The 24,551-nt window shown below is 35.8% G+C and overlaps 1 protein-coding gene across 2 annotated transcripts in view; it reads right to left on the minus strand.

Annotated features, from left to right (window-relative positions):
• Positions 1-24,551, minus strand: part of KAT6A (lysine acetyltransferase 6A) — a 115,602-nt gene that overhangs the window by 16,744 nt on the left and 74,307 nt on the right. For both annotated transcript variants that reach the window (XM_055335154.1, XM_055335153.1), the window contains exons 8-10: positions 21,872-21,990; positions 6,170-6,285; positions 314-455 (exon numbers count right to left, since the gene is read on the minus strand). In XM_055335154.1, coding sequence (XP_055191129.1) covers positions 314-455; positions 6,170-6,285; positions 21,872-21,990 — 377 coding nt within the window. The remainder of the gene's footprint in view (positions 1-313; positions 456-6,169; positions 6,286-21,871; positions 21,991-24,551) is intronic.

The following is a 24,551-nucleotide window of genomic DNA, read 5'->3' on the forward strand; positions in this document are numbered from 1 at the left end:
TTTTTTCATTTAAATACCATTTCATATAATTTTACCACATCTAAACATAACCAATTAACCAATCAGTTGGCATTTTTATAATCAAATGGAATCCAGAAACACAGAATAATTTATTTTGAGATCAAGCTTGTGTGATCTTGGTACCATTTGGATTGGCCTAATTCTGCTTTTCATATAGCTGAATTACTGGGACTCAATAGTGAGTACAACAGTAAAATAACATTTCAAAAAAAACTCCAAGTACAATTAGATGCAGTTCAGATGGCACTACATTTGAAATGATAGGAAGATAACTATAAAACATCTACTTTACCTCAAAGACAGAAATATTATTTTTTCTGTAAATCTCATTGGCAGGAGGATGGAACCAACCACATTTCTTCATGTGCTGCTGGAGAATAGTTCTACTTTTCATATATTTTAGACAGAATTCACAAAGATACAATTTAGGGAGCCTGTAAATAATTAAAAAAAGACAGGGCTTTTTATAAGACTGCAAACTTTTACAACTATTGTTTTTTGAATCTCATTACTACTCGAGTAAAAAGGTAGAGAATGTATTGTTATCCCCATTAATGAAAGAGAAAACAAACTAAAGATAAAACTAATTTGGTTAGCGGCATCTAACTAGTTAACAAGGAGGGCAAGAGTGAAAAGTAAAGATACTCAATTCAGTGCTCTTCCTATTAGACTAAATGCTTCCCAGACTTTTTAAAAAGTTACCCACTTGGCAGACAATGCAAATCGCATATTTTCCCCTCCTTGATAATCTCTAATAAAGTAGAAAATAAAGCCTACCTTCAGAACACACCAATAAGTGAAGAAGATTTTCTCAGCTATATATTCTTTCTTCCTTTATTTGATCACTCATCCATTTTTTTTTTGGAACAACATGGCTTTGGACAGCCTGGGTCCGCTTATATGTGGATTTTTCTTGGTAAATACAGTAATATAAATATATTTTCTCTTCAAGATTTTGTTAATAATATTTTCTTCTCTCTAGCTTACTTTATTCTAAGAATATATAGTACATGTAACAAAAAGTATGTGTCACTTGACTGTTTAAGCTATTGGTAAGGCTTGTGGTCAACAGCAGATTATTAGTTAAGTTTTTGGGAAGTCAAAAGTTATACATGGATTTCTGACTGTGTGGAGTTGGTGCCCCTCACCATGGTGTTGTTCAAGGGTCAACTGTGCTACTAGTGTGTGTCAGGCCCTGTGCTAGGTGCACTAGGTATAGAGTGCTGAGAAATATGGATATAAAATGGGTATTATAAAAGCAGATTTTATATATCTTTTTAAGTATAAAACTGTAATAATATGTCTTTTCAGGTTTGGACATACTACACTACCTCCTTCCCTCTACCCCTGAAATTCTGGCTTTCCCTCTGGTTAAATATCACATTAAACCCTGAAGCTTAAAAGTCAACAAGAGAAATAAAAGTTCAAATTATTCTTTCAGATGTTGTTATTAATTTATATTTATACAATAGTAGTATTTTAGCAGTAATTTAATAGGACATCTTTACGATGTCCCTTTTATGAGGATCTAGGCAATAAAGTTACTGGATGAATTCATAAAATAATGGAAGTAAGAGTCTAAATTAAAAGCCAGTGGCTTTTACACCTATTGCAGTCTAATCCAGAAGACCACGTGGCTCTTCTAATATAAAATACACACCTCATTTATCCTCAGCACAAAAACTTCCCTGTATCCTGAACTGTGTCCACAACTAGTCATGCCTTGGTAATCTGAGATCTGATACCATCACTAAAAACTGTATATACAAAAATACTAGATATGATGACAAGAACTATAATCTAAACAAATAACTGCATTTTTTCTCAAATATATAAGTAATAAATAAGTAATAAGCTAAAGGAAATTTTAATAAACCTCATTAAATTTGTTGTATCAGTTTGGATAGCTATGCTTTAAAACTATTACATGAGAATTAAAGAAAAAAATAGATTAACACAGAAAAATCTCTAATTTCTTAAAGTGTGAAGACCACACTATTTTTTCAAGTACTACTTTGGAAGCCACTTTTAAAACATAATTATACATTATCTGAAAACATCTAACATTCAACAAAGGCCTTTGTCAAGGTGGACTTATGGAGCACTAGCCCTGTATGCATTTAGTGTTTCACACTCAAACAAGGGTGGGAAAAGGTATGTGATTTTTTTCCTTCGACCTTGGAGATTTACAATGTGCATTTACTCTTCCAATACAGTCTCACAGCTTACTTCTAAAACTGTTGTTCACAGCACACTAAACGCTTCCAGGGAACTGGTGAGGTACAGTATTTCTAAGTATTTACAATACCTAATACTGGTTTCCAAAATCTCTCATATTAGACAAACCAATATAACCTGATAATATATCATTAGTACAAAAGTCATTCCAGAATAAAGTAGTGAGTATAACAAATAATAACTGACATTACAAACTGAAGTAAAAAAACTGGAGCCAAGAGCATAGAAAAGAAAGGTTTCCTGGCTGACCATGCTTATTTCCTTTGCATGCTGCCTCAAACCCCACAACTTAGAGAAGGAATGGCAATAAGACAGAGAGTTTTCTTCTTCTTTACCACCAGAACTAAAAAAAGTATCAAAACAAAATGGCCACAACTAAAAACTTCATCTAATGTGGGCACTAGCTATACAAACTGAGTCTCAGAGCTGACCCACAACTGCCACACTATTTTCCTCAATATGTGGATTTTGATAATTTCTTCTTCTTAAAAGGAAGGCAGAAGGAGGTTCTCCCTGTGTAACTAATGGCATCCTCCTTCTTCCAACTACTCTACCACTTACTTTTATTTACCAGTGCTAAATTCTCAATGAGCAATTTTAACTTGTTGCCACATGAAGATACAGAAGAATCTGTGCATACAGTTTCACTCTGAAAACTAACTATTACAACTAAATATTCCCTACAATGTGAATTGGAGAAACATAAAATCCTGGGAAAAAAGGAAGGGAGGGAAGAGTGACAGAACACTACACTTTCCAGATTATGCTAAAGATAAATGCCAAATTTAAAAGCATCCAATTCAACTTTTAGGTCTTGGTACAGAGACATGAAAATAAAGTACAACTTATTTTCTAAGGTCTATGAAAGAAGGCCTAATTTTTAAAGCTCTCACAGTAAGCAAGTTGTTCAAGAAAACCTAGGAGGAATGAAATCTATAAAAAAAATTACTGCCAAGTCTTATCTGGTAAATCATAAATTCATGCTATTCCCTTGGAATAGCAAGATGCATGAGATTTTCTTGATTAAAAAAAAAACTTCAGCAAATTTTAGTATCTGAAAAATAACAAAGTAAAAGCAAGCATCATAATCTACTTGATTCCAATTTAGTTCTTGCTGAAAACATTTTAAAATAAAGGCTCTTACTTTATTATAACCAAGCCCACTGGGATAACACTATTAGTGTAAAGGGAATCATCTGATAAAACTCCTGGAAAACAAAATGTTTTAGTAACAGTATATATGGCTAAAGTTCTTTCATTGAAAAAATGTATCATACAGAAAGAACATCAAATCACATGATGTGATTATAGAAGAGTATGAATACTCTTAGCCATAAAGGATACTGCTGGGTACTACTTTTTGTCATTGTCTTCCTGATAGCATCTAGGCCTTGACTATCCAATAGGTGAAAGGTCACTTTGATTAGCTGCATCATGGGGTGTAGCTTCCATACCTAAAGTTTATTCTAGAGCCAGCCACTATGCTGATACCCTAAATGGGCTGCAGCTACATTGCTTCCCTTACTTGAAGGATGATGCAAATATTCTTCCCAGGAACTCTTACAGTATCCTTTTGGCTTCTAAACATTGCCCCAGGTAGCAGCAATTTGTGTAGCCTTATTATAATAAGTCCACTTTTGGTAAAATTTTAATACAACAATAAAAATTCTATCAAATATTACTTAAAGATTATAGTAAAAGCCATGTGAGATCAATCTAGATACAGATGCTATATGGAGTAGGGCAAGCTCAGTGATTAAAAGTTATGGCTATGTGATTAAGAGAAAAGTGAGATTAAATCCGGTCCTGCAACTTATAAACTGTGTGGTCCTGAATATGTTTGCTGGGCTCTGGTCTGGAAGATGAAGATATTACTATCTACCTCACACAAAATTATTCCAGAGATGTTTAGTCTAGTACCAAGCTCAATGATGGTAACTAAAGCTACTATTAATTTATGATTAATAGTTTTATTCTCCTTTCATTCATTTTATTTCATCATTTAATGGTCACCCAAAGACCTTAAGGATGCTGGTCTTCTGTAACTGGGGCTGTAGTATATAATCTATGCATCAAATCAAGTCAGGAACAAGATCAAAAGGAAGAGGAAATTTCCCAAGCTACTCAATTACATAGAACCCATTCTTTAGGATATCAGTATGATTTCCTTGCAAAAAGGTTAATAATGCTAAACTGCTCAGGAGTAAAGGATTTCCCACCATCACAGTTACTCTTGCTTTTAGCCCATCTATGCCATGTTTTAGGGGGTTCTCTATGAAACTGTCTGCCAGATATGAACATCATATGGCCTGTTAGAGAAACTTAGGGTTAAAACTCTGGTTTATACAATTCAATGTCTAAGACTTAATCATACTGCTCCAAATGAAGCAGCATTACTGACTTTATTCTCGTTTCATTTTGATTTGTTTCTTAAGTCAGGGATGCAAGATTACTTAATATACAATGCACACAAATATCTGTGTATTATGGGAAATAATGCATAATCCCACTTCCCAAAGATTTTCCTTTTGGGATCTTTCTTCTTTCTTATTTGCTGCAATTGTTCTGTTCTTGCATGCATTGGGATTTTGAATTTTTAAAAAAGTGTTCAAAACCTTTAGTAATAAGAAATAACTTAGAAATAATTCAGCACAAAATAATAAGTAGTTATTAACCAAGTAAGGACACAGGATTTTTATTTGGAAAACATAAGATCTCTAAACATTTTAGTCAACTCAAGTTTAATAGAACAAGCCTAAACTCACTTAAAACTATATATATATGTATATATATATAAATGTAACTAAAATAATTACAAATAGAGAAAAAGTCACAATTACTAAAGAATCTATTATCCTACAGAATATTTTTTGATGGAAAATTCAGGGAATACTCCACAACAGATAAGGCAATGTACCAGAAAAATGTCTAAAATTTTACTTAAGAAAGTTGGTAAATTTTATAGTTTAAAATTGCTATCCCATTGCTGCTTTCTACTATGATTCCTATTTATTATTTATTTTTCTGTAGGCAATGTTTATTAAGAATAAATTGAAAACCAATTCCATCAAACCGAAGAGATCAGATACTGACAATCTTACCAGAATAAAAAACACATTTCTAAAGAAGCCTTTTCATATCTTAATAAGCAACAGCCTTGTGGTTCCACTCTCATCAATCTCTTGAAAAGCAAGTGCTGATGCTGGCTCTCTAAATCCATCTCTACATCAATTTCCTCTCTCCCCGTGAGTCAAGGTGAGATTTACAGGTTTTAACTCATTTTAATGATCACAACAAACTCTATGAGGTAAGTACTAGTTTTACCCCATTTTGCAGATGAAGAAACTGAGGTATAGGCTAGCTGGGCAACTTCTAAGGTTATACAGCTTATAAATGTCAGAACGGAGTCATGAAACCTATCTAGCTTCACTAAACATATTGCCTCATCCCAAAAAGCTGGTGACTGGTTACTTTTAATGTCTGGAAATCCAAGCTATTTACATGTAGTATTACTACATACCATTTGTCCAATTATTCCTGCAAAAACATTCACTAAGTTCATTAAATTATAAAAATTTAGATAAAAGTCTACTCAATGAAACTTTACTTGTACTTAAGTAGCATGAAGTATGAAGGCAAATTTCTCTTAAAGATATATGTTCCTCTTTTTGTTCTGACCATGTGCCAGGTTCCCAATTTTAAATAATAGCTTTTGGACAGGTTACAGAAAAGAAAAATCTAAAGCCAACTGGGATTAAGTGGCTGCCAGAATATGCTGCTGCTATGGATGTTTAAAATCCACCAGTTTCCTCAAATGTATAAAGATAAGCGGACTAAAATGTCCCCAAGATCTAGTGTTGGGAGTTCTAAGAAACTACAAACAAAAGGTAAAGGGTCTCTCAAAACATACCTTGAATATTCTTGAGGATATGGGGAGGAGTACCAGGTGTGAATTTCATACTTCCCAAACTCAATGACAGAGGGACAGCGGACTTGTGGATCAGGGGGACCAGTCACTCCAACTTTCTGTGCAGTCAAAAAATACATCACAAAAGTTAGCTAAATTTAAATCTACTGAGATTGATATAATGAAAAAGCTGAAATTAGATGTTGTCTTCTCAGAGTTCCACAGAAGAACAAAAAAAGCGAGGAATAAGCTAACAAGTTTTGAAATAAGCTGTATTATTTTTTGTAAACAGGGTATTCAAATGGAGAACAAAAATGCTAATCTTTGAAAACCAAATGCAATTGGTGTCATTGTATTTTCCACATTTAATAAGACTGCGAATATTTTCCACAATTAAATTCACTCCCTTAATGACTTAGTTATTAAAGAGAAGCTGCTGACATTTGGGGATATAAGACAAAGAATAACTTTTAACAAGGAGGGAGAAGGAACTCTGAATACTTGCCAGTGTCACTACACAAGTGCCTCACCTGACTACAGAAACAACCCACTAAACATGTGAGCAGAGAGAATAGAGTGACTTTCTGGTTTGGAAAAGTAGATAATATTAAAAGAATATGACAAATATCAAAAGAGTCTTCAATTCATTTTACACTGCCCCTAAAATTCCCTTCATCAGTAGTTATTCATAGATTTAACCAACCAAAAAAAAAAAAAAAACTGTTATACACATACCGTTATCCCTTTTATCTATCTTCTGTTTATAATGAAAACAATCTCTATGCCTCCATCTCTGCAAAAACCTGAACTACATTATCTAAAAAAAGAGTAATTTGTAAAGCCTTTATGACTTCCACACCAGCAATTTAAATATAAGCCACTGCTGAGGACTACAAAGATCAGGTTTTAAAACTTCAAATTCAAGAGCAATTTGATTCGCTCTACAACCAATACAGGAAGAGATTCATACATAGACACATACATACATATATATTATGTACATAATATTTATCATGGACACTCTATAAATATTCTTTTAAGACTTAACATTAGGGCGCCTGGGTGGCTCAGTCAGTTAAGTGTCCAATCTTGGTTTCAGCTCAGGTCATGATCTCCAGTCGTAGGACTAAGCCTCACCTAGGGCTCCATGCTTAGCTCGGAATCTGCTTGTCCCTCTTCCTCCCCCTCTGCCTCCTCTGCTCATTCTAAAATAAATAAATAAATTCTTTTTTTTTGAAGGCTTAACATTAAAATTGACTTAAGAAAAGTTAGAATTTAGTCTAATCAAACAAAGTATTAATAACTCCTCAACAAAAGGATAACTAACATTATCTTCAACTTTATGCTTTAAAAATCAGATTTATTAAAAGTCTCTTGTTGGAGCCCATAGAGAGACAGACACACCCCCACAAACCCCTACACACTTTCTAACAAAACAAAAAAGATCTGATATTTTTATTCAGTTTTAGTAAATTCATTTAAGGAAGGAAGAAACCTCTTCACACAACTAATTTGAGAACTCTCCCTGGCCTTTCTAACCATTCTCTTTTATAAAAAGGCCAAGGGACTTATCTCAGGTTTCATGCTGGAATACAGCTAGGTGAAACCTCAACCTCTTCCTTAGACATTTCAAAACAAAATACAAACATCTATTAGTTGGATCAATTATGTTATGACACCAAAGAGTACTGGGGGTTCTTCCAAGTGCAAAAATCATTAAAAACAAACATACGCAAGACAGGGTTAAAATAATATTTTTTTTCATGTCTCAAAACCAAAATAAAAATTTGTAAAAAGGTTTTAAAAACAATGTTCTTTAAACTACATTCCAGAAGCAAGTATTCTAATTCATAAAGTAGCATCTTTTAACCTATCTTCACAACTCAAAACAACAAGAGTATAGGAGGTATCAGAATAACCAAATATCAGAAAACAACTTCCTGAGCCAACCAACGATCAAACAGAAAGCAGAGGAGTTGAAAATATGCACCTGCTGAGGCACTGCCTGTTGTTTGAGAGCCTTCCCCTCAGCTGCCCGGCGCTCCTCCAGGCGGATGCACGATGTAAATGTGGATATCCAGTTCCAGTATAACTGTTTACACATCACCGCAACTAAGACGGTCTGTTTAAAACTAGACTCACAGAAGACTTCCCCACTGCCTTTACCTATCCTCACCTGTTTGCACCGTGAAATGGCTGGCACATGCACTCATCCACTTCTGGCCTCCACCACCATCTCCAACTCCCTTATGAAAGCCTCAAGAGCCTGTGTGTTTCCGTTTACTAAGGTTTACACCTTAACAAAGAATCACTGCAGTAAGGAAGCAACAGCTGCATCCAAACCACCCATTAACCCAGTCCTTGCCAAAATCAAACTCAAATCTGAATGACAAGGTCAATTCTGCTAGGTTTTATTTTTAAATTTCAGCCAAAATACTCTCAGTAAACATGCAGCTTTCTAAAGCAGCAGCTATCTAATAGAATCAAGAACACAGCAGGGACTGGGTGGCTCAGTCAGTTGAGTGTCTGTCGGCCTTTGGCTCAGGTCATGATTCCAGAGTTCTGAGATCCAGCCCAGAATCCAACGCTGGGGTTCCATGCTCAGTGGGGAGTTTGTTTTTCCCTCTCCCTCTGCCCCTCTCCTTGCTTGTGCTCTCTCTCTCTTGCTTGGGCTCTCTCAAATAAACACATAAAATCTTTTTAAAAAAATTATTTTTTTAAACTTTTAACTAGAATTCTGCCACTTTGTGCCACCTTTTCATTTGAATATGCCAACATCTTGAAAAGATGACATATATTCCAGGTCAGAATGGATCTTTCAATCTAAGTGGGGGGGGGGGCACTAAATGCACTAGTAATTGGACTAACCCAAAAGATAACTTTAAATGCACCTATTCTAGATAATAAAACTGTTATTACACTAGCAGTTTATGAGAAAAGATTATTACTCTTCTTCAAAAACTCCACTTCCACAAATGACTCATCTAATTCCAATTTCCAATATACAGAAGCAACTCTGACAGTACCCTCCAATTCCAGATCTGGTACAAACATGAAAACTACAACTGATCTAGAAGCGATAAGGATACAGTTCTGCTCCTTTCCTCATGCCTCCACTGGACAACTCCACCTTGATCTTCCCTTTCCATTCCCTATGGGGATTTGGCATTTTGAAGTGGGAGTGGAGAGGAGGAATGTACCCTTATTATTAGTATGAGAATGTGTAGTGTAGGGAAAGGAGAGGTCTTTCTGGTATTGAACATTTTCCTATAGAAACAGTGTAATAAAAAATAATTCTGTTCATTAGGGATTAGAAGTTGCATGATGAAAGAGATATGTAAGAATGAGTTCATACACTCCAAAATAGAGGCAGCATGAACTTAAAGAATAAAGAGAATCAGCACTTATGAAGCCAATACTGTGGCAGACTCTATGCCTTATATTGTTATCTCATTTAAATGCCACAGTCGGTTCCTCAAAGTAGAAAACAATATGCCCACCTCATAGGTGGGGGGGGGGGGGCGGGGAAGGCTCAGAGAAGTTAAGAGGGGAAATACTTCAGGGAAGGAAAATCAACAGTGAAGAATAAAGACAGAAAAGAACAAAATGGGAGGGGTAAGATATGAAGTACTCACTGTCCTCAATTAATTAATGTTCTGAATTCCAAAAGTTTGTGTGTATGTTTTTTGGAACTGGAACTTAGTTTTCCAAGGAAGTGAAGCTACAAAGTCACAGACTCTTATCCAAAACCCTTCAAATAGAATGTGCTTCAGAATCTTGAATTTTTCTGATGTTAGTGAAGTATTACATATCTGCAATCAACAACCCTGACAGGATTTTGGGCAACACTCCATAATCAGACACACTAATATTTCTTTAGGAAAGCATATGAATATCCATATTAAATGGAATAAGTAACGAATATGTATAGTCTCATATCAGCTCAAACCATGTTTTGCCAACAATTCTGTTTAGGTAAGTGAGATCTTACTGTAAAACGAGTTATATTATTTTTTTCAATCTCCAAAGAAGATAAACAGATGGCTGGTAAGCACATGAAAAGATATCATTAATCATTAGGGAAATGCAAATGCAAACCACAATGAGATACACCACTTCACACCTACTAGGATGGATACTGGACAGAGAATAACAAGCATTGGAGAGGATGTGCAAAAATTGGAATTCTTGAACAGTGCTGGTGAAAATGTAAAATGGTGCATAGGCACTGTGGAAATCAGTTTGGCTGTTCCTCAAAAAATTAAACAATTTCCATATGAACCAGCAATGTATAAAACAACTGAAAAAAGAGACTCAGACAGGTATTTGTCCACCCACATTCACAGCAGCATTATTCACAACAGCCAAAAGGTAAAAGCAACTCAAGTGTCCATTGGATGAATGGATAAACTTTCATGGTAAAGACATATATACCTAATGATAAATATACATATAAATTCTGGTAAGGGTGGATGCCTGGGTGGCTCAGCAGTTTAGCGCCTGCCTTCAGTCCAGGACATGATCCTGGGGTCCCGGGATTGAGTCCCGCATCGGGCTCCCTGCATGGAGCCTGCTTCTCCCTCTGCCTATGTCCCTGCCTCTCTCTCTTTGTGTCTCTCATGAATAAATAAATACAATTTTTAAAAAATAAAAATTCTGGTAAGGGAATTCTAAATGAACCTGAATGAACCTTAAAGAAGTTATGCTAATAAAGTAAAAGCCAGACACAAAAAGGCAAATATTTTTTTATTCCACTGAGGCCTACCTATAGCAGCTAAATTCAAAGACAAAATTAGATTAGTGATTGCCAAGGGCTAGGGAAAGGAGAAAAGGGAAATTATGGTATAAGGGGTACAGAGTTTCAGTTTGGAAAGACAAAAAAATTCTAGAGATGGATGGTGGTGATGGTTGCACAACAATGTATACACATCCTTCATGTCACTGAACTGTATTCTTAAAAATAGTTAAGATGGTAAATTTTATGTTATTTATACTTTACCACAGTAACTTTTTGTTAAGTTTTCAGGATTCTGGATCTAAGATTTATAGATGTGATTACACACTACTTCACCTATGTCTTTTTTGTTTATCTACACTTAGATATCTTCTTTGCTTTCCCACTACATATTGATAAAGCCCAGGATTTTATCTTCAGCCCTATTATCCTTCTTTCCATAAGACCTATAATCCAGTGATCCTACCAGTTTTTCACTCTCCATATGGCCCTCCTTTCTCATTCAGTTTAGATCCTAAGGTCTTTTTTGTACCTCGTCTTTGCATATATCCTTTATTTCCCTACTTTTCTCCCAATACAACAACAAAATCCTAACTGGTTGAACTCATGTCTCCACATAATCCAATACCTGAATACGGTTAGAAGAAAAACATAGAATCACACTGACTATTCTTATTCTCCATTTATAATTCTTAACTACTAACCTCTCAAATGGACTCTTGATGCTTCTGACTCCATTCACTCTCCCACTCTCCTTAAAAATTATTTCATACTTTCTCCTATCTCCTCAAGGCTCCAACACCTCTTAGCCCATCTTCATTTTCAACCAATGCCTTTACTTCCTACTATACTAGAAAAGTAAGAAACAATCAAAAGAGAACTTCTACCACTTTCCAAAGCCACATCTATATGTCTACCCTCTGTGCCCAAAGCCTGTCTTCCTTAATAGTATATATAGCTACATTGTCTCCCTCCTCCTCTAAAGTCAGGGCCTCCACTTGCACACTGGACAATTTCCCTTCCTTCTTCCATCATCAGGTTTCTCTTCACTAGATCATTTCTATCAGCATATAAACAACTGTTATTTCTCCCATATTTTAAAAAAGGGATATTTTCTTTTGTCCTCACATCTTCACCCAACTATTCTCTCTGTTCCTCTTCAATGCAAACTACTTCAGAAGAATAGCCCCATATTACTTCTATAACCAATTTCTCTTCTATTCCTTCTTGAACCAGCTCCAATTATATTTTCATCTTCCCCTTCACTCATTATGGAAACTGCTTCTCAAGTTCACCTTCATGCTACTAAATCTGATGGTCAATTTTCAGTCCTCAATTTACTTGACCTATCTGCAAATTTTTCCATTCCTTCTTTCTTGAAATATTTTTTTTTCACTTAGCTTGTAAGAAACCAGTATTTCAAAAAAAAAAAAAAGAAAGAAAGAAAGAAACCAGTATTTCCAAGTTTTTTCCTCTTCACCCGCCATTTTTCCTCATTTCTCTAATCTCTAAAACTTGGAGTACCTCACAGAACTCCTCAGAGTTCTGTCCTTTCCTTTGGTGACCTCATCTAGTCTCCTTCCTTTTAGTACCACCAACTTACTGACAAGTTCCAGATCTAAAATTTCAACCCAGACCTACGCTTTGAACTCCAGACACACATAACCCACTATCTACTTGACATTTCCTTTCCTGAATGCTTTATAGGAATCTCAAGGTTAATGTATTCAAAATCAAACTCCTGATCTTCTTTTTTCCTCAAACCTGCTCCTCCCATATTCTTCTATATCTTGGAGAAAAAAGCAACTCCCTCCTCCTCCAACTGTGTTCTGGCATCATCCTTAATTCCTTGTTTTCACAGCCAATCCATCAGCATATCCTAATGGTCTACCACCTTCGAAACATAATCAGAATTCCAATTCTACCACTACCACTATGTCCTAAACCACTGTATCTCTTACTTGGATAATTCTAATAGCCTCCTAAGTTCTCCTTGTTTTTGTATTTCCCCCTCAACCCATACAGAAGCCAGAGTAATCCTGTTCCAACTTAAGTCCTTCTACTCCAAATCCTCCAAGGGTTGCTATCGCAATCAGAGTAAAAGCCGTAGTCCTTATGATGACCTAGAAAACCCTATCATATCTGACCTCCCAGAACCTTTCTGTCCTCTCATCACCTAATTTCTCTTCTACCTTGCACTTACTCAGCTCTAACTGGCCTGGCCTTCTTTGTGTTTCCTTGACTGTGTGCCAAGTACAAACCCCAATTCAGGACCTTTACATTTCTGCTCCCCTGTCTGCAATATTGTTCCCCCTGATGATACTCACAAGGTTCATTCTCATATCTCCTTCAGGTTTCTCTTAAATGTCAGACAGTCCCTACCCCAACAATTTAAAACTGCACAAATCCATCCAAATTCTCTCTCCCTCCCCTGCTTTTTCGCCCTAACACTGCCACAGGGTGTATCATGTACTTTAACATAGCCCCACCTCAACTCAACTGTAAGCTCCTAATTTTTTTTTGCTCACTGTTGTAGCTCTAACACTTAGCAGACAGTAACCTGTACTCAGTAATATTTATTGTTATATGTTATCTATGATAACAACTTCAGCTACTACCTATGTAGTTTCATCTATCAACTATGTGCTGATAACACAGCATATCTCCTATCCCCAAACCCTCCTGACCTGCATATCCATGTATATACAATAGTTTACAGAAGTTTTCCATTTTAGATTTCACACAAGTTCCCAATTTATGTAAGCAAGGTTTCTTCTATCAAAAAAGCTCCTCTTGCCACGTTTAGTATCATCACCTACTCAAAACAGAAGGACACCGGGAGACTTATCTGGTTCTGCCTTCTCTTTTAATCTCAACTCCCAACACCATATCTTTCTCATTCTATCCTAAATCTTCCTCAAAATCTTGACCTACTGTATCTCCTCCTCTTTCATTTGGGTCCTAGTCACATTTCATTCTGACTACTCTAATCACTGGACTTGATGTCCCTGTTCAGGTTTTCTTCAATCTACTGTTCACTGTATCACCAAAGTTGAGTTTCTAAACACAAATACAACTATGTCACTCTTTTTAAAAGTCTTCAGTAGTTCCTCAAGAGTTATTTTACTACTTGAAAGAACTGCTATAACTAAAAAATAAAGTACAAACTTCTTAACATGAACCATGGGACCTGTGTGATCTGGTCCATACTTACCATTTCAATCTCATCTCTTACTTGAACTCCAGCCAAACAAGTTGCACATAGCTCCAAGGGTTCAATAAGCTTTCTCATACCCAAACTCCTCTTTTTGAAATGCCTTCCGCCTCTTGCCCAACGGTAAATTCTTACTCATTCCCTCAACATCTCTTCTGTGAAGATTCCCCTAACATCCCTAGACAGATGCCTTCCTGTTCATTCTCATTTCATCTTATGTATATCTTTATGGTAGCATGATACCATGAACTAGAAATTAAGAGTTAAGGATCTGGAGTCAGACTGCATGGGTTCACTATAGATTCTGATACTAACAACTATATGACTCTAAGTAAGACAATCCTTCCTTCTAAGGCTTCAACTTCTTCACCTGTAAAACAGGAACAAGTAACAAGGTTGTACTAAATGAAAAAAAAACTGATATATAATGCTGTGTGTAGTACCTGGCACACAATAAAAGGTGTCTATTACTAACCACATGGCTTTGTTTACAAATGTCTCTTCAACTACAGAACAGGGAAACATTTTCTATTTACCTAAGTATTTCTAGCACCTATTACTAAGATAACTAGCAGAAACTCACATTTATCTAGTGCTCACTATACAAATGACACGCTAAGTACTTTGCAAATATCAACTCATTCAATCCTTTCAACAAACCTATTAAGTAACTTGTTTGACCAAAGTCACTCAGCAGAGGGAGGATTTGGATCTATGCAGGCTGTTTCTAATACTTATGCTCTTAACCACTATCTTAATAAATACTCAATAAAACTGTGCTAAATTGTCAAATGAATGAACTCAAATTTAACTAGCCTTTAATATGTGATTTATAATTATGGGTAAATGCCGTAAGACACTAAAACAACCTCCCACTCCCCATCTCTAATTTCACCAGTACCAGAGAGAAATCATTCCAACAACAACAAAGCAGTCACGAGGATACCTTTAAATCCTGGCATGCCAAGACTAACGTCCTGTTACCAGCTGTTTTTGTTTTGTTTTGTTTTTTAAGAGAGAGAGACAGAGAGAGAGAAGGGGGGTGGTTGGGAAAGGGAGAGAGCATCTTAAACAGGCTTCACACTCAAGGCCAATGTGAGGCTCAATCTCACAACCCTGAGATCAGCCTAAGTGAAGTCAAGAGACACTTAACCAACCAAGACCCAGATGCCTCCGCTCTTACTAGCTTTTAAAGCTCTCTAAAATTCAGCCCTATACAAGTTATTCAATATATTTCTTACCACTGTCCAACAAAGATTCAGTTTTACCTAGCAGACTAAATACAAGCAGTTCTTGCTTTAAATGGTGCCATGTTAACTCAAACTTATGAACTAACCTAAACAGATCAAATCTTAGTCACCAGAGAAGCATATAAAGAATGGACATGATTCTAATAGGCACATGTTTCCAATAACACAGTGCTATGCAAAGCAAGGACAATCTGCCCTATGACACCTTTAGGAGCAGCTATTGTTTTCTATATCATCTCCACAATGCGACTTGCATATATTAGGCCCTTAAGTATTTATTGATCTGATGGACCAATAAATCACAATGTCTCTTACATTTATAGTAGTCATTTATTCCTCCAGGCTCTACTTAATGTTGTTTACCCTACCTGTTAAGCCCTCATTTTCTCCATTTACCTAAATCCATATCATCCTTTAAGCCTGCTTCTTTTGTCATTATCTCAAATCATACCAACTCTTATTATCTTAGTATACTCTGACCATATGGAACAATCTGTATCATTTAATACAGCAATGACTTACATTCATTAGTACTCTTATGTCACTGTTTGCTGTTTATCTTTTATGTACTTTTTCCCTACTTGTATTTAGTACATGTTTTATGATTTTGATGCTTTAATAACATTTTTTTTTAAGTGTAATGCAGGATGTTACTGTGATTAAGGGCACAAGATGTGAAGTCACACAGGACTGAGTTCAAATTCCACTTCTGCCATTATTAGTTATGTAACTTCAGGAAAGTCACTCAACTAAAAGTATTGGTTTCCTCATACGTAAAATGGCAATAACAATCCTTACCTCACAGGATTAGGAGAGTTTTTGAACCTAATTATTTCCATTTCTAAAAACTGTTCCAATTCTTTATGCAAAGAAAAAGATTATTTTAACAGCCCACACAGATTTCAAAAATGCTGTTAACTTTATACAACATACAAAGAAATAATCAAATTCTTCAAAATGAGAATGCATTAAAATTAGTATGGGAATATAACATGCTATTTGGTGATATTTTATGTAAAAATCATTGTATATATTTCAAAAAGGCTGTTATGTTCCAATGAGATGAGCTGAATACAAAGGCTTCTTTCTTGTGATAGAAGTTTTAAGAAAAACCATTTCTTCCAGGCCCATAAGATTACCGTTGAAAAAAAATTCCAGAACAAAAGCCTATACTACTAATTTCTTATACTTCTATTTTTCCTTTCAGAAGTGGCTTTTTTTTCATGTATTCATTGTATAGCTAATGAAAAAATATAGTACTAGGTAAATGATATTCTTACTTCTCCTGAAATTTAAAAACAAATCAAAACCAATTAATAGACGGTCCTTTTTTATAAACATTTTAATAATTCACCATAATGCACCATACAAAACTTAATTACTCAATAAAATCACATTTCCTACTAGATGGTAAGCTCAATGAGAATAAAAACTTTATCTTTTTCATAGCCTCAATACCTAGCACAGTTCCTGGAATCAAGTTGGCATGTAATAAATGAAAGGTTGTTGGTTGGAAGAATTCCAAAATTAATGCCTATATCATTTATCTTTTATTGGTGCAGCTGTAAGATCACCTAAGACCTTGTAATTCTCCTGCAACATTTTTGAAACAAATACTAAACGAGCTACTAAACCATATCTAGTCTCTCAAAAATTACTTCATGCAGTATCTTTGTAAATGTTTTTATTTTTCAAAACATCATATAATGTGGGGTGCCTGAGTGGCTCACTTAGTTAAGTATCTGCCTTTGGTTCCGGTCACGATCTCATGGTCCTGGGATAGAGCCCCACACTGGGCTCTCTGTTCAGCAGGGAACCTGCTCTTCCCACTCCCACTGCCCCCAACTCTTCTGTACATGCACACCCGTTCTCTCTCAAATAAATAAAATCTTAAAACCAAAACCAAAACAAAATATCATATACTCTAACCAGTGGTAACTTTTCTAATTGGCTTCAACCCACTTTCTCTATTCCATGAAGCCAGAGAACCTGGGAGTCAACCCTGGTGTCCTCCTTCAAACAACACATCAAATCTACCACCAAAATCTGCTGATTCCATCTCTAGAATATATTCTAAACCCATCTACTTCTCTTCTATTTCCACTGCCACATCCCAAGTCTATGTTACGGTCTTCTTCCAGTTGGATCATTAAAAAAGCCTCTAAATTGGGGTTTCTGTGCTTCTACTCTTGCCTAATTAAATCCATTCTTCATACAGTGACCAGGAAAAAAAAATTAATGAAAATCTGATCCTGCTATTTTCCTTGCTAAAAGTCATTCAATGGTTTCCTACTACAATTACAATAAAAACCCAAATCCTAACTTATGTCCTCAGCTTCTCTCTCCAGCTTCATCTTGTGTGACACTTTTATTCATTGTACTCAAGTTATACTGGTCTTCTTACAGTTTCTCAAATTTACGAAGTTCTTATATGCCTCAAAATATTTACAGAGGCAGTCCCCTTATTTATGTCTGGAATATTCTTCTCTGTAGCACTTTGACATGCTGACCTTCTACTCATCTTTTAAGTCTCTGTGTAAATTACTACTTCCTTAAAAGAGGAATCCTAACCTCCAGCAACCTAGATCAGGAAGCCCCTGTAATCTCTTGCTGCGTTTTTTTCCTATTACCTACCAGTTTGTAATTAAAGATTTATTTTTATAATTGATTCTCCGTCTTGCTCATGAAACTGAAAGCTTCATGAAAGGTAGAGTCTATGTGTTCTGTTCACCCTATAGCTCTCATATCATGCCAGGCACATGAATATTAAATGAAAGAACCTCATGGAAAAATACCACCATCATAAGAATTTTAGTTCACTGCCAATAAAAATAAGCACAAATCAGAATTCAAATATCTAGCTGTTTATTTCCTTGGTGCCAGGTATACCCATGGACAATAACAAGTTTAATAAAATTCGGGAAGAAACACACAGTTAGCTAGATTACTGTTGATACAAATTTATATTGTCTCCACTGAACTTCAGCAAGACTCAGCATCCCTTTTAACTCTTCCTAGTCAATCTTTCTCTTCACACCGCTATTGTTCCAACTCCTGCCAACTAGACATCTAAACTAGAGGAAAAGCAATCCAGACAGAGGGAGCAGTAAGTACAAAGGCTCCAACTTAGGGGGTGGTGGTACTTGATGTGTCTGAGAAAGAAGAGGCCTGTGGCTGGAGTCAAGTGAACAAGGGCCAGAACAAGGGGAGTAGCCAAAGAAAAAGGCAGCCATGAGATGCTACTGAGTCTTAAAGAGAAGAATAAACACTTTGGTTGTTAAAAATTCTAAACAAGTGCTTGCTTCAGTAGCACATATACTAAAAATTCTAAACAAGACTGAAAAACATTAAAGGTTTTCTGTGCAGAGGAGTGGTAGGATCCAACTTAAGTTTGACCATATTTATGCTGGCCCCTATATAAAGAATACAGACTAGAGTTTGGGGTGAGAGATAAAAGTAGAAGCAAGGAGATTAGTCTAGGGATACTAATCAAGAGATAATGGTGGCTTAGACTAAGGTAGTAAAGGTGGAAGTGGTAAGAAGTAGTCATATTCTGGATATACTTTGAAGGTGGAACCATTGGGATTTGCTGATGGATTAAATAAATAAGGAGTATGAAACAAACAGAGAGAGAAAATCAAGAATAATACCTCTTTGGATCTGAGCAAGTAAAAGGACAAAACCACCATTTATTCTCACTCTCCACTAACAAAAACCAAGGATTCTTAGAGAAATGGCTAAATCTACAGCTAGGACAGTAAGAGCTTAGAACCATATCACTGTGGTAAAAGTAAGGATGATGATATATACAAAATCATTATGTTGTATATTTGAATAACAGAATGTTATATGTCAATTATACCTCAATTCTGAAAATGAAGAAAGAATTGAATAAATTTTTTTTAAAAGATTTATTCATAAGACACAGAGAGAGAGGCAGAGACATAGGCAGAGGGAGGAGCAGGCTCCATGCAGGAAGCCTGATGCGGTACTTGATCCCAGGACTCTAGGATCACGCCCTGAGCCAAAGTCAGACGCTCAACCACTGAGCCACCAGGTATCCCAGAATTGAATAAATTGTACAATGTTTTAAAAAAGACAGAGACGGAGCAGCCCGGGTGGCTCAGCAGTTTAGCACCGCCTTCAGCCCAGGGCCTGATCCTGGAGTCCCGGGATCAAGTCCCACATCGGGCTCCCTGCATGGAGCCTGCTTCTCCTCCCTCTGCCTGTGTCTCTGCCTCTCTCTCTCTCTCTCTCTCTGTGTGTGTGTGTGTGTGTCATGAATAAATAAATAAAATCTTTAATAAAATAAAATAAATAAAATGACAGAGACATGTCAGAAGGACACAGCAGATGGTCTGAAGAGGCTTCCCTCTGGAACAAGGTAAGTACCAAAATAATTATCAATAGCAACAAACTATAATTTATAAAATAAGAATCTTCAAGTCTAAATGAATAAATAAATGGAAGAAAAAAGGCTCTTCCTTACAGTAGAATGCCAATTAATAAACTTCATAAAAGAAATGATGGAATTAGAAAATCACCTGTTCAGCAACCAACAAAGTAATAGTTTCAGGCAAGAATCACCACTGGATGCTAAATCCAGTGGGTAAAAGTCTGATGAGAAATTGGATATTTACGTGGTTTCAAAGTGTATTGCCATAAGATACTTACAGAAGAAAAATAATTTTACAGAGAAATTCCACCTTAATGAAGTGATCAGAGTTAACATCACTTGCGATCAGACGCATAAATACTACATACCTCCTGATAGTATTTCTGCCAAAAGTGAATCACCTGAATCAAACTGTGATAAAGTGAACAAGCACTTTATCATTACTTTTATCAAGTAATCATACTATGATCATGTGTTTTTAGGAAATACACACACAAATAAGTAGGAGTAAAAGGACATTACGCCTGCAACTTAGAAAAAAAAATTCTTCAAAAAAGGAACAACTACTTCCTCCTTTGAATTCCCATGAACTCCATGTTAAGTTTCTACTATGGTATGTATAATACTTTGTTTTTCTTATTGGTAGGAAAAGAAATGTGCCTTCAGAGGTAAACAATCTGCCCAAAGTAGAAGTCAGTAATGACCAACCACAAACTGAACCAAGATCTAGCTGCTAAAAGCCAGTACTTTGTTAAATCATAAGATGGTAGAATGCTCAGCAAATGTTTGCTATTTATATTGTGTTTATTTTTCAAAAATATTCACATAATTATATACATAAACAATCTATTCACAAATAGGTTTCTTAAACCAAAGAGTTTCACCTATACAACGGAAACCCCCAGCACCAGCCTTATAAGTTCTTCCTTTCAAGATTAAGAGATAAAAAAAAAAAAAAAAAAAAAAAGATAAGAGATAGAACTCAACTTGGCTAACACACTGAGTTGGTAGCAAGAAAGAAACGATACAGGATAAATGAACATAATCTAGAAGAGTCTTTATTGATCTAGCCCTTGCACTTTTCCAATCTCATCCCTTATCATTATCTATACCTAATGTTCTCTATCCTATGTGAAAATTTATTCCCACAATTAAGCGTGTTTTCCTCCATTTTTAAGTCTTTGCATTACTTACTGTTCCTTCTGATTATACGGGACCCCATTCCATGTCATCCTGATAACCTCCTACATATTCTTTAAGACCAGCTCAAATAGTATTTTCCCTCAATGAATCCTCCTCTGACCTCCCCAGGCATAGGTAGATGCTTGCTCCCTATTCTCCTGAAATACCATGTACACTATAATTAAACTTTCCACATGAAAAAAATTATTTATTTACAAGTCTCTCCTAGACTATACATGAGAAAAGGAATCTGTCATTCACTTTGGCATCTTTAGCATCTGAAGCATAAGTAGGTTCTTTGTCTATACATTTATATCCTGCTACATGTCCCAAAGGATTAAGGCAGAAGCATTTAATAAATATTTCTTGCAGTAATGAATATGGCTGTTTTACCACTTGAAAAAAGCTTGGTTTTTGTTTTTTGTTTGGTCAAATCCCAACGCTTCTTCATACGTAAGATAGAAAATAAATAAACCAAACTCCCTGAATACTGGTAGTCAAGGGGCACCTGGGTGGCTCAGTTGGTTGAGTCTGAGCCTTTGGCTCAGGTCATGATCCAGAGTCCTGGGACAGAGTCCTACATCCCAGCATTGGGGCTACTTGCTCAGCAGGGAGTCCGCTTCTCCCTTTCCCTCTGCCCCTGTCCCTGCTCATGCTCACATGCTCCCTCCTCTCCCAAATAAATAAATAAAATCTTAAAAGAAAGATTGGTAGCCAAAAGAAACCCGTTTATCTGTAAAACCAAAGCAGTCATAATGGGTTTAAAAGGAATACCTTAACAAGCAGAACTATGTATATGCACAAACCATATCAATTTGCAGATCAGAGAGATAAATGAATTGCTGTTACTGCTTTACCCCAGTACAATTAATCCTTTGTTTTTCATCTATGAACAAATTATTTGTCCAATCTGAATATTCAACGTTACCTGCAGTGCTTGTTCTTGGATATCACGAAATAATTCCATATCTTTCTCAGTCATGATTTCCTGGCTCCCAAAAAGCCGTTCCTCACTTTCTTGTTTGCCATCCCAGCCATCCTGATTGTCTGCACATAAAGAAAAGGCTCAGATGTTATTAATATTATCTTTAGTTTAATATATGAACTCGAAAAAAATTCAAAAGCTTTTATTTCAATTTGAAGACCTTAATATTATTTTTAGTAGAAAAGAGGATAGCAATAAACTGACACCTAGAAAGACTGAGTAAATAATATGTACATATTGTATCCACTTTATTATGAAAACCTGAACTCTCCTAAAACATAAAATTATTACATAACTAAATTTCAACTTCATTAAGACATTATTTTTTAGTATAATATTACAAAAGTTTGATGAGCACCAGGTCACGTACAGAAGTGTTGAAACACTACACTGTACACCCAAAACTAATATTATACAATATTATACTGTGTATGTTAAATAACTGGAAATTAAATAAAAACTTAAAAAATAATTATATACAAAAGCAGAGCAGAAAAAAGATCTAAGGAATTTGAAACTTTGAAATGATATGAATATAAAAATTTTAGTATGAAGTTAATATATAAACATTCAAATATTGTTTTCAATTCTTTGGTGCTTTGAATGAAGTTTATGTTACATCAGGACAGGATTTTCATCACATAGGACCAAAACACAGAAAATTTATTCCTTTTGATGATCCTGTGATCTTCATAAGGCCAGTACATTCTACCTCAGCATGAAGATAACCTCCAAAATAACTACCATACTCCCCTCACATTCTGGGTACCTTTTTAAAGCAAAACTCCACAAATCTGAGGATCACAGATGATCATCCTCTGGGTAAGTATGAGAAATTATATCATTCAGTAAATGATGCATCTTCCTCACATGGGCAAGGAAATTCATGAAAGGACTACTGGGGGATTATGTAGATGGTTATCCTCTGCACTTGAAGATGACTCTGCTGGTGACTAATTTCCTATTTGTGTAAGTATGACTGATAAGACCAATTTGTGACAGTTCTTTTCAAATTAAATAGACATAGAGGCTGCTATTCACTTAGTATAAGAAGAATAAGGACAAGGACTCACTGGTGAACTATTCCCAAACTGAAAAACATGTATCTGAAGATATTATGTGACTTTATTGCCCCCTAGTGCATGACACAGATGGATGCAGGAACAGATTTATAGTAAGCACTGAATAGCATTCTATCAGATGGTGCAGACTGTTCCTTAAATTCAACAATTCATAAAGAAACTTACAAAAGTCAATTACAGCAAAAACTCACACCAATGTAAAAAAGTCAATATTTCATCTAATAATTTGTTTCTAAAACTTTCCAGGAGATTCTTATAATTATCCATCCCCAGTGAAGTAGTTAATTCAGAAAAGCCTTTCACTAGGATCTGCTTTAGATTCTTTCCTCCTAAGTCCAACCTAAATGGATTGCATATTTTCTCAGATAAATATACTCAGACTGGAGCTAGAGTGTACATGGCTGATAAAGACACGAAAAGTACTTGAACACTTAAAGAGTAATTAGTTGATTGCCACACTGGTGAAAAGCCAACCAATACAGCATAAAAAGGGGAACCTGGCAATGATGAAATTTCCTCTCCTGTGCTGGACCCATCAACCATTTATATAAGCAGGAAAGAAGACGTAGTGAATACAATCACCAATGGGACATTCAGTGGAAGGAAATCAAAATTAAGAAATTCTTTTGCAGTCTATGAGACACTACATTTTTGGCCCTTGTGATCCAAAAAGAGTCCATTCTCATTCTCCTATTTTCCTCAGGACTTTTCTACTTCCTTCACAGCGTTAGGTCTGTAAACTCAAGGCACTAAATAGCAATGAGACTAGTTTAAACTTTAATTACCAAGACAGCTAATCAAAATTTCCTTCTTCTGACTTGAATTACCTGGTACACTACAAAGTTTTCTCTACAGAATTTTTCTACTTTGAAAGTTAGGGAACTTAGCCTGATACACAAGTATGAAACGAATTAAAGAAGGAATGTTACAACTAATACCACAGAAATACAAAAATCACAGGAGACTACTATGAACAATTTATACCCCCAAAAAACTGGGCTGTCGAGAAGAAATGCATAAATTCCTAGAAACATACAACCTACCAAGATTGAATCATGATGAAATAGGAAATATGAACAGACCAATTTCTATAAGGAGACTGAATCAATAATCAAAAACTTCCTGACAAACAAAAAGCTTCACTGGTGAATTCCATGGAACATTCAAAAACACTTAATACCAATCCTTCTCAAACTCTTACAAAAATAGAAGACGGGGGGAATCCCTGGGTGGCGCAGCGGTTTGGCGCCTGCCTTTGGCCCAGGGCGCGATCCTGGAGACCCGGGATCGAATCCCACATCAGGCTCCCGGTGCATGGAGCCTGCTTCTCCCTCTGTCTGTGTCTCTGCCTCTCTCTCTCTCTCTCAGTGTGCCTATCATAAAAAAAAAAAAAAAATAGAAGACGGAACTCTTCCAAGCTCATTTTATGAGGCTAGCATTACCTAAGCCAAAGACACCACAAGAAAAGAAAGTTACAGGTCAATATCCCCAATGAACACAGATGAAAAAAATCCTCAAAAAAATATTAGCAAATCAATTTC

This window comes from Nyctereutes procyonoides, unplaced genomic scaffold (genome assembly GCF_905146905.1).
Source record: "Nyctereutes procyonoides isolate TBG_1078 unplaced genomic scaffold, NYPRO_anot_genome, whole genome shotgun sequence".
In the NCBI taxonomy this organism is placed as follows: domain Eukaryota; kingdom Metazoa; phylum Chordata; class Mammalia; order Carnivora; family Canidae; genus Nyctereutes; species Nyctereutes procyonoides.